Raw genomic sequence first — 15,808 nt, 5'->3', positions numbered from 1 at the left:
GTTGCTAAATTACAAAAAGATTATAAAAATATTAATAATAAATTAAGATCATTACTTTGTTTTGTTTATTAAATTGTAATAACTAGTTTGTATAACGAAAATAAAAATTGTTTTGCCTAGTCTTTTGTTTATTATTTTCCGCGGTCATCAAATTTCAACCAGATTGACAACAATGTGTAACATCAATATAACTTGCAGCAATTAGAATTGTAAGCTAATGCAGTCACTGGGTTATTAACTCGCCAGAACGAAAAAACAAATTGATCCTGTTTACTTATAGGTATTTTTCCTGGTATCAAATCAATGTGATAAATGCTCGTTAACGAGATTATCCGCAATCACAGATATAGATAATAGACTATTATTATTATCTAAAAAAAATCTTTAAACTATTATCTATGTCCGTGTCCGCAATCGAAGACAGATACGCAGTTTTTAAACGGTCGCTGAATTCGTAGGCAATAAATCTTTATTATCTGTTGTTGAATACTGCGAAGATTTATAGATAACAGTTATTGGAATACGGCAACTTGATTGTCTGAATGTGAATTTCGATGTCAAATAAGTGCCGTGACGCCGAAATGTGCCGGCACTGTCTCGTCACGTTGGGAATCACGCGATCGATCGCGCCACCGCTCTCCCCCCCCCCATGGAAACAACTGATCCGTCATCCGGTATCGCTGTTCCGTAGCTCGCACTGTTAACGTTCGGCTTTAAACGCGTTCGTTCTATTTATTACTTGTGTACGTCTTCGTGTTGTCTTCAATACAAACAAATAATAAAAAGAAAAAAGAACTATTCATCTACGGCTTTCGTAATCATATAGTCGCCGTCCGTCCGCCATTCATTGCCGTGTGTCCGTTACTACCAGTCCGATACATAATTCGATTTCATGAGCGACGAATGCAAAATGTTTTCCGACGAATTGACGATCAGCGAGAAGATAGCCTCCCGGTATGAACTGGTCAGCTATTCAAAGTTTGAGTCTGTGATACCGGTGTATAAGTACAAGTGTCGGCGTACTGGCATGACCATCGTGTTCGGTGACATCGAAGGACCACTAGTACAAGGATACTTCACTCTAGGTAAGTCTATCTCTTCTTCTTTACTTTCCCCCTTAAGCAGCTGCCGTAGTACCTGTACATTTATTTTATGTTATTACATCGACTTACAGAGTGCACTTGGATTACGAAAATTTGCTTACTCTACATTAATGTTATAAGACATCAAATTATATACACTAAGGGGGACCAAACTTTTTTTTGGGCTGCAATCTATTAAAAATATATTGAACCTTTGAGGATCCTCTATATGTTAATATTCTCTTATCTTCAAAAACATATTAGTAGCAACATGGGTTTCGTAATAATAAATCATTGGTATCAAACTTAATAACTATCAAACATATACTTAATTCTTTTAAATCTCTTAATCCTTTCCTTAAAGAATGATAAAATTATATTATACATACAGACTTTAAAAAGCCATTTGATAGTGAAATATGATTTATTAACTCATAAGCTTCATCATATTGACTTTGCTGATCCTCTTTTGTTATGGATTAATTCATTTTTATGTAAACGAACACAATTGGTTCTGTATAAAAGCTTTATATCAACTCCCTTAAAGGTGACTTGGAATTCCTCAGGGGATCATTTTTTTCCTCTTTTTTTCGACTTATTTATTAATGATGTGTTGTTTTCCATCACTAATTCTTGTATTCTTTTATTTGTTGATGAGGCAAAAATCTATAAATCAAACTCATCCCATGATAATAATTTACTCTTACAGAAAGATTTAATTAAATTTAATGAATGGTGTTTCCTTTAACATTGAAAAATACCAAATTGTGTCATTTTCTAAAAACTATAAGACATTTAGCTTTAATTATTCTATTTCAGACACTAGTTTAGTATGTGCTAATGTGATAAAAGACTTAGCCATATATTCAATTATTATTTATTTTTTACTAATCTATTATTGAACACATCCATATAAACTATTAATAATAAAACCTTATTTGTTTTTAATATAATAATAATATATATTCACCAATAAATGCACGATTACAATAAATATATGTTTTTGGTATGATAAAATTAAATTGTTCCAAATTCCACAACCTCCTCACTTTCAAATGTCTTTAAACTTTAGTTATCAGCTCAACTTTTGAATATACTCTTCAAATTTGGGAAAATAATAGCATTGGTTATAGTGACAAAATAAATAAAAAATAATGTAAAATAGTGCAAAATAAAATCCTTCAATTCATATGCTTTAAATCTATTACACTAAAAACTCCTCACACCTTATACGAAAATATTTTAAAAATTTTAAATGTAGAATCTCTAAAAACACATAGAAATATTATTTAAAGCAATTTTCTTTTTAAATTATTAAATATCAAGATTGATGATTCATTTTTAGTTAGTTGGATCAATTTTAAAATGAATATCCATAACATTCGCAATAGTTCTTTATTTTATATTTCCCACAAATTTAAATGATCCCTTAAATATTTTGATGTGTCCTGGAAACAACCAAGTTCCTTATAAACTATTCAAATAATCATTGTATTAACATAACAATTTCCTTAATATTATTTTCTACTATAAATTTAGCCATTTTTTCTTCTATTTAGGTATACATCCATGAAATTAATAATTTATGCTACTGTTTTATTTTAATTTGTATAAACATTTTTTGTAAAGTATTATTTTGTTATTATTGTTATCATTATTACTGTATTGCAAATTGAATATTGTCCGTTTGAATTATAAATATATTATTAATATATGATATATATAATAAATATGATTAAAATTTTAAAATGTATTAATCTGTATTTATGTATCTACTTATAATATTTTTGCTAAATATATTTTAATGAAATAAGTCTTATGAGTTCGACCCCTGATCCATGATTAGAACTAATTTTTTTTATACATTTTATAGCTACTGAAGCTCATGATGATGATGGTATACCACATACATTAGAACACCTAATATTTCTAGGATCTGAAGATTATCCTTTTAAAGGAGTTCTTGATTTATTGGCTAATCGCTGCCTTGCATCTGGTACAAATGCTTGGACAGGTGATAATAATATTTAAAAAATGTCTTTAAATAATTTCAAGTTTAATATTAGTTAATTTATATTTTAGATGTTGATCATACATGTTACACCATTAGCACAGCTGGCAGTGAAGGTTTTCTATCATTACTTCCTGTTTATCTTGATCATATATTTTATCCTACTTTAAAGGTATGTATTCTTTATGCTAAATACTAAAACATACTTATATTTTATTAATATTAATATATTATTATATTAGTCCATTTATTTATATTACATTATAATTTGAATTTAACTATTAATGTGAGTAATATTATAGGTATAGTATTAGTACTTTTGTATCATACTTGATTGTATAGTTATAATAGTTATATATCATATTTCTTACGTATATATATTTTTTGTTCAACATTTATTTTTATTATTAAACTTCTATAATATAAATCAACCGTAATTGTAGTTAATATTTAGTATGAATTAAATATATTTTATAAAATATATATATATTGATGTTAATTTTGATTTTAGAATGCAGGATTTGTCACAGAAGTTCATCATATAACATATGATGCACAAGATGCTGGTGTTGTATATTGTGAAATGCAAGGTAGAGAAAATAGTAGTGATAGTATTGTGGGAAGAAGTTTATTACAACATTTATATCCAGGAAAATGTGGTTATAAATCAGAAACTGGAGGTATTATGAAAAATCTACGTGAATCAACTACAAATGAAAATGTAATAAAATATTTAATATATTTTATTTTAATAATTAATAATAATAAATATTTATATTTTGTTATAGATTCGCAAATATCACCATGCGTTTTATCGACCTGAAAATGTACTACTTCTTATTAGTGGAAAAATAGTACATAATACTGTATTTGATGCTTTAGAGCCATTCATACAAAAGATTTTATCAAAAGTAATGCATTTACTTATTTAATATATTAATGTGTTTTATTAATTATTCACTAGTTTTCACAATATTTAATCTAAAGCCATAAAAATTCCTTTTTTTGTAGGGTAATCGAGGAGATTATATTAGACCATGGCAAAGTCAAGTAGATCCATTAACTGAATCGTTTAATATTGCTATACCTTATCCTTCTGATGAAGAAACTAATGGTGTAATTAGTATTGGTTATAGAGGCCCTAACGATATTATTGAGTTAAATAAATATATTTTTTTTTTTTTTTTGTAAATTTATTAAAATTTTTATCTAATTATTTGATTTATATTATATAGTTATTTTGCTTGTGAGCTGTTGTTGAAATACCTTACGGATACTCCAATAAGTCCTTTGCCCAAAGAAATGGTTGAAATTGAAGACCCGTTTTGTAGTGAGGTAAATTAATTTATATTTAAATTAGTAATTGAAATTTAATTGAACGATGAAAAATAAAAATGTAAAACTTAAATCTGTAGATAATTTAACAATATTTGTAAAATTATATAAATACAGGCGTATGTATAAGAAATCAGACATGAAAAATAATTAATAATTGAATTTTTAAAAAAATTTTGTTTCATGAAAGTTCGGGTTTCTAATTATTTCAAAACTTATTTCAACATATCTAAATTATATTTTTCCTTACCTTTTTTTTTCTCCTGGAAATTTTACTATCTTAGCCACATAATATAATTATAATAAGGGCACTTATATTTGCTTTTGTAAATATATACTCTGTGTGTAAAATGTATTATTGTTCACAAGGTGTATATAATGAATTCTCTATTTAATTAGTTTCAAATTAAGATTTAATATATCACTAAGAATAAAATAAAATTAATTATGACGTAATTTATATGTTTTATAAAATTAAAATGTGTTATTAGTTTCTCTGAACGTTTATGTATTTTATAATATAATATAAGGTATTATTTAATGTGATGATTTTTTTGACCATATAATTATTATTTTTTGTCTATTAGAATAATTTTTAATTCGTTAAATTACTTTTACAGGTCTCATATTACATGACTTCACATAATGAACCTACAACATACATATATTTTGAAAATGTACCCATAGAAAAAATGGATGATAAAACAATACCTTCAAAATTGGACGAAGTGTTTAATCAACTTATGTCTTGTGAAAGTAATTTTAATTTAAAAAGATTAAGAACATTTGTTGATAGATCTAAACTTAATGTGTTAAGTAGCTTAGATAATTGCCCTCATGAATCACTGTCTTCGGTAATTATTAAAGATTTTTTGTATGGAAAGGATCTTATTGATGTGAGTTGTTGACAATTTTATCAATTTACAATTGTAGTTATTAATAATTTTATTTTAATATTTGTTAACAATTCAGCTTAATCAAAAATTAAATAAAATAAAAATATTAAATCAATTACATGAAAAACAATTAATTTTTTGGAAAGAAATATTAGAAAAATATTTCATTAAAAGCCATAAAGTAATTGTAAGAGGAATGCCTTCTATAAAAAAGCAAGAAGAACTAGCCGCTGAAGAAAAAGAAAGAGTACAAGAAAGAAAAAGGACGTTGGGCGAAGAAGGTCTAAAAAAAAAGGCAGTTGAATTGTTAAATGCTAAAGTAGAGTGTGAGGTAAAATTAAATTAATGTTTAATAGATTTTTTTATACTTAAATATTTTGATTTTAATTCTGATTGTTTACTTTTTTTTTAGATTAAACCCCCAGAAAAACTATTAACTTCACTTCAAATACCTAATATTGAATGCATAAAATTCTATTCATTTGACACTTATTCTACAAATTCTAAAACTCAGCATGAACTGTTTAAAATAACTAATGCGCCTATATATATGGAAGTCGACAACATAAAAAGTAACTTCGTTTATGTAAGTTAACAGTAATTTATTTATATTTCAGATCAATTGATTAAATAAAAAAAATACATTTTAATATTCAATTTACATATTATAGTTTTTCACATTTATAAATACAAATAATTTACCATTGAATCTTCGTATGTATTTACCAATAATGGTTGATTTGTTAATGGAAAGTACAGTCATATGTGATGGTGTTAAAATACACTATACTGATATAATTGCTGAATTAGAAAAAGATATAGTTTCATGGAACTCAGAAATAGGATCTACATCATCATCTCGCTTTTTATGTGGAACATTTTCTTCTGTTATTTCAATAACTTTTCAAGTAATAATAGTTAACTTGTTTTTATCAAATGAAAAAAATATATTTGTTCTTAGTTAATTCTAATATAATGAAATATTTTCAAAATACAATATAATTATGATTTAATTATATTTTACAATTTCAGTTAGAACCTAAGAAGTATGATAAAGGAATAAAATGGTTACATAATTTTTTGTACAACGCAGAAATAACTAAAGAAAAATTTGGAATTAGTTTATCAAAAATTATGAATGAAATTTCATGTTATCGAAGGGATGGTAATCATATGTTAAAAGATATACTGCGCAATATAATTTACAAAAATAGTAAGTTGGTATATTTGTATATTAAATATTATAGAAAATTGATACATTTCATACACAAAAGATTAAATTTAATTTTTTATTAAATAATTATTTTCCATCTAGATAGCAATCACTATGCATGCAGTACACTGAGACAACATAAATTCTTAACCAACTTACAAAGTAAAATTGTATTAGATGAAGGATGGTCATCTATAAATGAAGATTTGAATGCGATGAAAACCGTTTTGACAAATCCAAAAAATATAAAAATGCATATATCTGCTGATTTGGATATGTTATGTAAGACAAAACCAAACGCATCATTATTATTGGAACAATTAGTACCAAATAATGTTATTAGTTCAGAAAAATCGTAAGAAATAATATAGTTATGAATCAATATTTGTAGTAAATATTTTAATCGTTTATTTATATTTCAGTTTTGAAACAGTTTTTGATTTTGAATACATTTTACCAAATGATCAATGTAATGTTCGTGCATGTGCTGTTGCTATGGGTGCTATTGAGTCTAGTTACTTCACACAAGTAACTGATTGTATCAGTGACTTTAATCATCCAGATATGGCAGCTCTATTAGTTTTTTTACAATATTTTACACAGCTAGAAGTATATTTTTGCATATATTTATAATACTATATAAATACTTGTTTTATTAGAGTACTGATTTATTTATTAAAATATTTCAAACACTATATTAATTTGTAACTAAAAAAACAATATACTATTTTGATACACTCTAAAATAACATTATATTAATCATTTTTTCGCTTAAATTAATCATAGAATGTTGTAAAAATGTCAAAATTATTATTTTACAAGAAATAGGATAAAATCTAATATAAAAATTAAGGTTTTTTTTTCTATTGATGAATTTTGCAAAATGACTTAATAACAAATGTTCTAAATTAAAAATATTCTTATTTAAAAATTAAAAATATAAATTCTTTTATATACTATTTTATAAACTATTAAAATATAACAGTTAATAACTGAATACAAAAGGATTATATTATTGTATATCTAATATTTAAACTTCTTTTGTTATACAATGTCTATAAATATGCTTTTATGTATATAAAACTTAATAAACATTTGTAAATTGATTCAAAGGTTTTGTGAAAATAATGTATTAACAATCATTTGATATTTTATTCGCATAATTTTATGTCAACACTAAAAAGAAAGTAATTACTTATAAATCTGTGCTCTATTTATAACCCTATAAATTAATAATGGTACAGTAAAATCCGCTTATTACAATGCCATGTACAGTGATATTCCGGTTAAAACGATTCGTATTTGGTCGATTTTATATTTCATGTTTTCGTCATCCGGATACAACGAAATTCGGATATAACGATCTGATTCTTTAGGTCTCTTATAGATTGTTATAAGCGGATTCTACTGTATTTCCTAACATTTATTTTATATTCTACATAATAGGGACCAATGTGGAGAAATATTCGAGGACTTGGTTATGCTTACTCTTATAGCATTAATCCTAGACCTAATGAAGCATTGATTTCATTGCATTTTTATCGATCAGTAAATGTACCTGCTGCATATAAAGAAACTAGAGAAATATTAGTACGTTAATTTAACTATTTTTAAAAAATTAAATGAATGAAATTTGACTTGATTTAAAATGTAAAATTGATCTTTTAGTATACCTTTTATATTTTGTCTAAAAACAAAACACAGGTTTTCAATATGTATTTAAGATATTAATTTTAGTGTTATATTTCATGTTATAGGAAAAACATTTAATTGATGGTACAATTTGGGATCAAACACTATTTGAATCTGCAAAATGTTCTATTATTTTTGAAATTGTTGAAAGAGAAAAATCAATTGGTAGTTTAATTACACAATCCGTATTATTTCATTTTAGAAATCTTTCACCAAATTATAATCGGTAATTCATGATTTGTAAATAATTTATGTTAAATAATATTGAAGAATATTTAATATAAATATTTAGAGATCTCATTAAGAAAATATCTGATGTTAAACTTGAAGAAATGCCAACAATTGGAAAAAAGTATGTTATGTCATTATTTGATCCAAAACTTACAAGAACAGCAATGGTTTGCCCACCATCCAAATTGGAGAATGTAGCTGAGGAATTTAAAAAGTAATTTATTTTTATAATAGATTAAGCACTTTACATTGCTTTGTGTATTAAATAAAAGTAAATAACTTATTAATTCAATTTTAGCATATTTTTTTTAATACTTAGTTATTACTTAATAAAAATAAGAAATCACGTTACTAGATAAAATCATAAATATTATTAAAAAAAAATGTATTTTTTAGTTTTGGATTTATTTAATTTAGTTATTTATCAAAAATTAATACAATTTTTGGGCAATTTTTACTTTCTGTAAGTTAAATATGTAATTAATAATTAGTTAACTTTAGCTTAAGTTATAGGAGATTTGACTGTGATTTATAACTAAATATTTATTTTAAAACTATTTATTTAGTATTATAAGTTATTTTATAAATAAGTTGAAGTATCCTTAATTAAAAAGATTAAAATTAAATGATAACTAATAGTTTTACTTTCGATAATGATAATTAAATGTACAGAACTACTGATTTATTCAATTTTATTTTTTAAATAGATGATTTTAATACAATATTGTGTGTATAATATTTTAGAAAGCTGCATTTATTATTTTATTAAAATCGCAATTTTTTTTTTTATTTTAGAATGGGTATTGACATGACTACATACAAATCATTGGATGAAAGTCTTCTCAACAACGATGCTTAAGTCTTGCATTCACTTTTAAACTTCATTGTATACATATAACATTTCTAATATAATTTTTTTTTTTTGTAGCACCAAATAAATACTAAAATCTCACTAAATGAAATTAAGTTAAATTTTTTATAAATTTAATTGTACTGAAAGCATTATATTTGAATGAGAATTATAGTCGCACAACAATATATATATATATATATATTAGATATCTGAATGGGCCTTTTTTTATTGGTTCGATCTGGCACAAAACTTAAATTTACAAAACGCCCCCACTTAAGCCGAGTCTGCAATTTTTTTTTTTTTTTTGCAGTTTATTACATATACTATTATATTATATTTAGGTAGTTATAATTTTGAAATACTACAATTCTACCCATAAGTAACCCGCAATATTTATATAATGGTACGGCCTGGTACGGCTGGGTCAGGTTGGCCCTACCCGTGCACATCTCTAATATATATATATATATATACATATACTATTATATAATTATATATCAATATGGTTTAATGGTTTAATAAAGTTCTTAAAATGTCTTACTTAGTAGGTTCTAACAATTTCTATTAATTTATTTTAAATAATATTATGTTGTATTTCAATGTATTAATTTAAAATATTTAAGTGTTTGAATTCAAATATAATGCCAAATCATTAAAATAAACATCTTTTTTAAATTAAATTTGTTATTATGTTTATCATTTGTAGTCTATAAATCTATACATTTCCATATTCCTGAACCTTAATTGAACTATTCCTGAACTATATTGTATTTTATTTTATAATTATGATAGAGCTAATCAATTTCTTGCTTACTTTTGAGCTTTTATTATTATCTTAACACATTACACACGCATACACATATATAATATATATGTATGTATGCAAAGACTTCATCAAAAATCCTGGGCAGAGGGATGGGTGATTGGTGGCTTTCAAGGGGTTTTTAATTAGTATCTATGATTCCTAGGATTTGTTTTCCTATGATAACATTTTGTTCATAAGAGATAAGATTAGCTAACAAAATAAATTTAATATATATTTAATAGAAATTAATAATTATAATATTTTATGTATAAATGTAGATATGTAAAAGATATGGAGAAGCAAGGAGGAAGAACATGCTCTTGCATGTATATAGTGTTGATGAACCGCAATTCAATATATTCTTAAATATTTATTTCCTGAATTGTACATAATTGTCATACAATAATTAAAAACTTAACTGTAGACTTTATTAAAATAAATTGATTACTAATAGTTTATGATACTTTTAAATAATATAAATTATGTAATTATTACGACTATTATAAAATATTGGAAGTACATATGTAAATAAAAGTGCTCTCTTTTAAAAAAAAAAGTTTTATTTTGAAGTTATTTTATATTTAAAATATTATTGATTTAGCTTAAAATGTTAACTTAAATTTATGTAAATGTTATGCATAATTAAAAACAATACAGTTAATATAATTAAATGAAAAAGCGTTAATATATGTCTTAGGCAATCGATTCAAACAATTTTCTTGATGCAGAACTAATAACGATTTAATTAAATCACCTTTCGATTTACAATATCTATGTATATAATCTAATAATCTAACAATTATAAAGATTAGTTATCTGCCCATATTTGATCGACTTCAAATGATGACAAACCGGATTGTTTGAAATGTTCATAAACACCTCCAGCAACTTGAATGCCAAATGAAGTAATGTTCTTAGCATTTAATGCCGGGCCGTCTGGAATTATTTTACCCCTATAATAGGGTTGGAATTTCAACAGTGGCAATTTCACAACGGTTTCCGAATTGTTTTCAACCTGTTGATATTCGCATAAACGTTAAACCAGTATTTGAATAAATGCGTTACACAATATGTTCAGAAACATGGTGTGGGAGGGAAAGAAATAATTTCGTCGCGATACCGATGTGTCCGTCCATGCGTCCTTCACCGATAACGCTGCGAGCACTGTATACATATCCAACGGCATAGGCGCAACTAGGGTAAAAAATCTGGGGGGCTACAACCCTCCTACTAAAACTTAAAATAACCTGTAGATTACCCCTACTCTTATAATACCATGTTAATATATTTTAGATTCTGAGCCAAGTTGGATTTACTGTAATGTGTCTTTTTTTGTATGTGACATTATTGGAGTTCAGTATGCTGTATGCGGTATGCCATGTATAACATGGAATATTTATGGAGGGGGGGCTAAATATTGGTCCGGGGGGGGGGGGGCTAAGCCCCTTAGTTGCACCTCTTTCTAACGGTCGAACGGGGTTGGTACCTACTGACCTGGAATTTTTGTTCGTAGGTCGGGTACGGCTCGTCGTTTAAACCGTTGTGCCTCAACACGATCTTGTACGTGGTCGCGTTTCCTGTGGTCTTGCACGAAAACACTACGTGATGATAACCGGCCAAGTTCAGTTGTGTCGGGACGCGGACACCGGCGAAACACGCGCCGTTCGGCAGCGGATTGAGCAACGTGAAGAGGATCGCGGACTGCGGCGCGGTTTGCATTCTGTACAGGTCGAACGTGGCTTTCGATCTGCCCGCCGATCTCACGGTGTCCGACTGTTCCGACCAACCGTTCAGACCGGCCGCGGTCCGGAAGTCGAACAGTAACAGCTTCGATCTGCAACCAAAAGAAGGAAAACGGTTTGCACGAGTTCGGACGCCAACAGCGTTACGCCACTGGCAAATCCGATATGAGTTTTTTTTCCGCTACTCTTTTGAACGACGGTCAAACGCCGTCGCGACGCGAGCGCAGCTATCGCGATTATTATTGATTGCCTGTTCGAGATCGCCTGAACGACGGCGTCTCGTTACGGCTTCAGGTTTTCCACGATACGATTTGCCACACGTCGCAAAGGTTCTCGAAATATTTCAAATAATCATGAATTGACGAAGAAAAAAAATTATTTTTTTTTAATCAAATTCAATCGTAACAGTTTGGATTTTCGTAAAATTGTATCTACGTGTTGGAGAGGGGGTCCCGTCCAGGTGTTCGAATTATTCCAAAGCGGTACATTAATTCATCGTTTCCTATTTACATAGTTTTAATATCAAATATTTGTAAAAATGTTATACGGTTCGATTTAAAATTATTTTTTATCACATTTAATATGTGATATTTTAATGGTTTTCGAAGATGTTTTGATATATATTTAAAAGAAAAAAAAATCTATTCGTTAAACGTTATACTCGTAGGTACTTTTAAATCGAGAACATTACGTAGGAACAGCTATTAGATATACTCACGTGGGGTTTTCGACCATATTTGTAGAATGTGTTTGAACACCAATTGAAACCAAAATGATTGCAAATATTTTCATAGACATACTGTGTAAGAAATCGATAGATGAATGTCCTTAATCGGTTGAAAAACTGTATGTAAAATATGGGAAATTACATAATTACATAAATACATAATTTCAAGTACTTTTGCGAACAATTTATGTCAAATGGATATGGATATGGACTTTTGAATTTTTAAATTACTATTTAATTAACTATAAATTCTACTATAATTAACGTATTTTATAATATATGGTAAATGTACATACAGAAAATATACGATTTAACTTATAAAGCAATAAGTAGATATTATTGAGTTAAAAATTGACTGTTTTAATCAGAAAATGTAAGTGAAATATGAAAAAATAATGAAACCAAAACAATAAGGACAAAATAAATAATTATTCATTGAATATTCAAAACTACGTTATGTGAATAATTATATCATGAGATACTAAAAGAGGTATGAACAAAGTGCAATATAACATTATTTTTACAAAATAAATAATATATACTGTAACATAATATATTTTTTAGGTACCTATATAATAGGTACATAAAAAAAAAGTTAAAAATATCATAATAATATGATAAATTGTCTAATTGAAATTCACGGAGTTTAAGGTTAAGTTGTTAAAAAAATATATAAACAATGAATAGCACTCATAGATGAAAACGTATTTTTTGTACTAAAAAGATAATCATCAAAATTATTCAATAAAAATCACCAAAATGTATTATTTTATAATTTTAAATAAAACATTTTAAACAATGATTCTTTATTTTCTATAAGTACAATGAATGATACGTTGTTTTTACTTATTGACACAGTAGGTAAGAACCTTTGGAATATATTTATATTTTATGAATATTATTACCATCGACCAGGAATATTAATTAGTGAATTAAAGTATACATTGTTGGGTTTACATTCATCCGTGTTAAACGTGCGAAAAATTATTTTAAATTTAAATTAACTTATCAATTTAATGATTATTAAAATGTTAAGTTAAATTAACACAGCAAATATCAAAACTAATTAGATGAATTAGATAGATAAACATATCTCAAAGATTAGTTTGCTACAATTTACTTGGTTTCGATTGTACGATATAATATTAAGAATAAAGTATAAATATAAAACTCAATTAATAATCAGTAGGTACTATTTTAATTAAACTTGATAGTACAGTATTAAAATTAATGCTTAATCAGAGGATGTTGATAAAATTACAAAGTATTATTGTTAAATTTTATTTTACAATGCAATACCTATTTAAGATTCTTATCTTCCAGCAGAATTTACCTAAATTATTTCAGAACTTTGAAAATTTTATATAAGATTATAATTTAATTGTATAGGTTTAAGTAGTAGGCTGATTTTTTTAGTCGAGACGAACGAAGTAAGATTTCGTTATTTCGTATTGTAAAATCTAAAAATTACATATCACGCATATGAGTAAAACACAATTTTATATGAAGGTAAAAAGTGTATAACATATAAAAACGAAAAAAAAGGAAAACTTTTATGATGGAGGTAATACACAATGAAAACAATTTTTTAAGAGTTATATAAAGATTTCAGAGAAAAACTAAACAAGTTGTTAGCGTATATGTAAGTATATATATATATATATATATATATATATATATAAGTAGTCACTATTTTTTCGTATGACATTCTTTTTAAATTCTCGTGCATTCAACAGCTACAAATCATGTAAACCTACTAGATAAAAATATTTTATTATATTCATATTACTATTTTGTTATTTTTACTTTACGATTTATTTCTATTACTCGTATACAATTTTAATATTTTTCTATGAATCTATGTTTATTTTTAATAATTTTTACTGTCTGATTATGGTCTAGGCCGAAACATGTAGGTAATACCTAATTATATTTTGGACAATATTCTGGGCCTTTGGAGATTTTATTGTATTAATATTTTACACAGTAACTTTTTATTACAACTCGTAAGTTAAAACTTGGCCCAGTTGGCGGTTAAGTTATGACAACAAACGAAAATTGCATGCAAGAACATTAAATCGGGACGGAAACAAAAAAATAATATATAAAAATAGGTACTACTTTCATCGATCGAGAAGTTATCGTCGCCGATAATACAAAATTATTTACCTGATGAATTTCCGAAACCGCCGGGCGAGTTTGCGACCACCGAAAACGATTATTATCACGATTGTAATGCAATATTATTTTACGTCTATACGGTTAACGGAAAACAGCGGTCAACTACATGACCCACCGAAAGATGAACGGTCAATACGCGCAAGACCGCGGTCGTCAGCTTTGAGTGTTACGGCGATAATGTTGTACCTGTGTTATCATTGATCACGGACGCTGCCAAATTGATAGACTGTCCGAATGTTGTTATCAACAGTCGCCGCAACAACAACGTTGTGCTAAGCCGGCGGCGGCGGTGTAACGATTACGGTTACGTCGTCACGACCTCCATCGTGTTACAACCAGGCCCGGTCTGACCTATTTGGTCGTCTATGTTGCACAAACAATTGTCTGTCCCCCCCACCTCCCTCTCATCTCGAATTTCATAACCGACCACTGTCCAGAGTTTTGTGAAAACTTCAAAAATGTTATTAAAATAATTTTTAGTTAATGTGTGAAACATGTCTTACATCATGTTATTATTATCGCACGAGCGATTGTTATGATAATTTTCTTTGCGATTCGGTTTGTAAAATTTTCGGCTGACTTTGTTGAACGTGCTTGAAACGCGACCGTCTCCTGTCCGCATGAAGAACGACTTGGATTGCTTTTAATGCCTGTCGTACGATGATGGACCGCGAGGCTTTCCGTTTTAAATGTACGTGACGCGACCATAATGTGAGAAATAACCATTACATCAAGTATAACTCGATTTTTGGTGGAAAAAAAAATTATCTACACGAACATGATGATCGATTATTGTCATTAAGTATTATAACTTCCTCAAATTGCAATCAGCAAACGTTTTGTACGAACCCAAAATAATGTACTCGTACATAAGTAGGTAACGTACCTAATACATGTGTATGTAAATATGTCATTACACCTATTACCGAATTATAAAATTATAATCATAATAGAAAGCTATAAAAATATTCCATTAATTATTTTCAGAATTTGGGTAAACGTTTTAAGTAAAATATTTCTACTTATACTTGAACGAATAA

At 27.1% G+C, this 15,808-nt stretch overlaps 2 protein-coding genes across 2 annotated transcripts; one reads left to right on the top strand and one right to left on the bottom strand.

The window, feature by feature from the left end:
* The first annotated feature begins 394 nt into the window (after window positions 1-394).
* Window positions 395-9,630, top strand: LOC112688085 (uncharacterized protein C05D11.1-like). Its single transcript, XM_025561099.1, has 18 exons — window positions 395-1,085; window positions 2,956-3,096; window positions 3,165-3,265; window positions 3,605-3,814; window positions 3,882-4,004; window positions 4,105-4,250; window positions 4,329-4,428; window positions 5,049-5,324; window positions 5,401-5,655; window positions 5,737-5,910; window positions 5,996-6,232; window positions 6,357-6,537; window positions 6,640-6,892; window positions 6,960-7,146; window positions 7,984-8,127; window positions 8,295-8,455; window positions 8,522-8,674; window positions 9,256-9,630. The coding sequence occupies exons 1-18, from the start codon at window positions 893-895 to the stop codon at window positions 9,317-9,319; spliced, it is 3,099 nt and encodes a 1,032-aa protein (XP_025416884.1). The 5' UTR covers window positions 395-892; the 3' UTR covers window positions 9,320-9,630.
* Window positions 9,631-10,731: 1,101 nt separating this feature from the next.
* On the bottom strand, window positions 10,732-15,002 carry LOC112688084. The gene is made up of 4 exons (XM_025561098.1): window positions 14,757-15,002; window positions 12,579-12,704; window positions 11,613-11,952; window positions 10,732-11,133 (listed from the first exon to the last, which is right to left on the bottom strand). Exons 2-4 carry the CDS (start codon window positions 12,656-12,658, stop codon window positions 10,927-10,929), a joined length of 627 nt encoding a protein of 208 aa, XP_025416883.1. The 5' UTR covers window positions 12,659-12,704; window positions 14,757-15,002; the 3' UTR covers window positions 10,732-10,926.
* Window positions 15,003-15,808: the final 806 nt, after the last annotated feature.

The sequence above is a fragment of the Sipha flava genome, unplaced genomic scaffold (genome assembly GCF_003268045.1).
Source record: "Sipha flava isolate LNK unplaced genomic scaffold, YSA_version1 375_pilon_pilon, whole genome shotgun sequence".
Lineage (NCBI taxonomy): Eukaryota > Metazoa > Arthropoda > Insecta > Hemiptera > Aphididae > Sipha > Sipha flava.
Note: the sequence above shows the minus strand (reverse complement) of the source record. Positions and strands in the feature narration are given on the sequence as shown.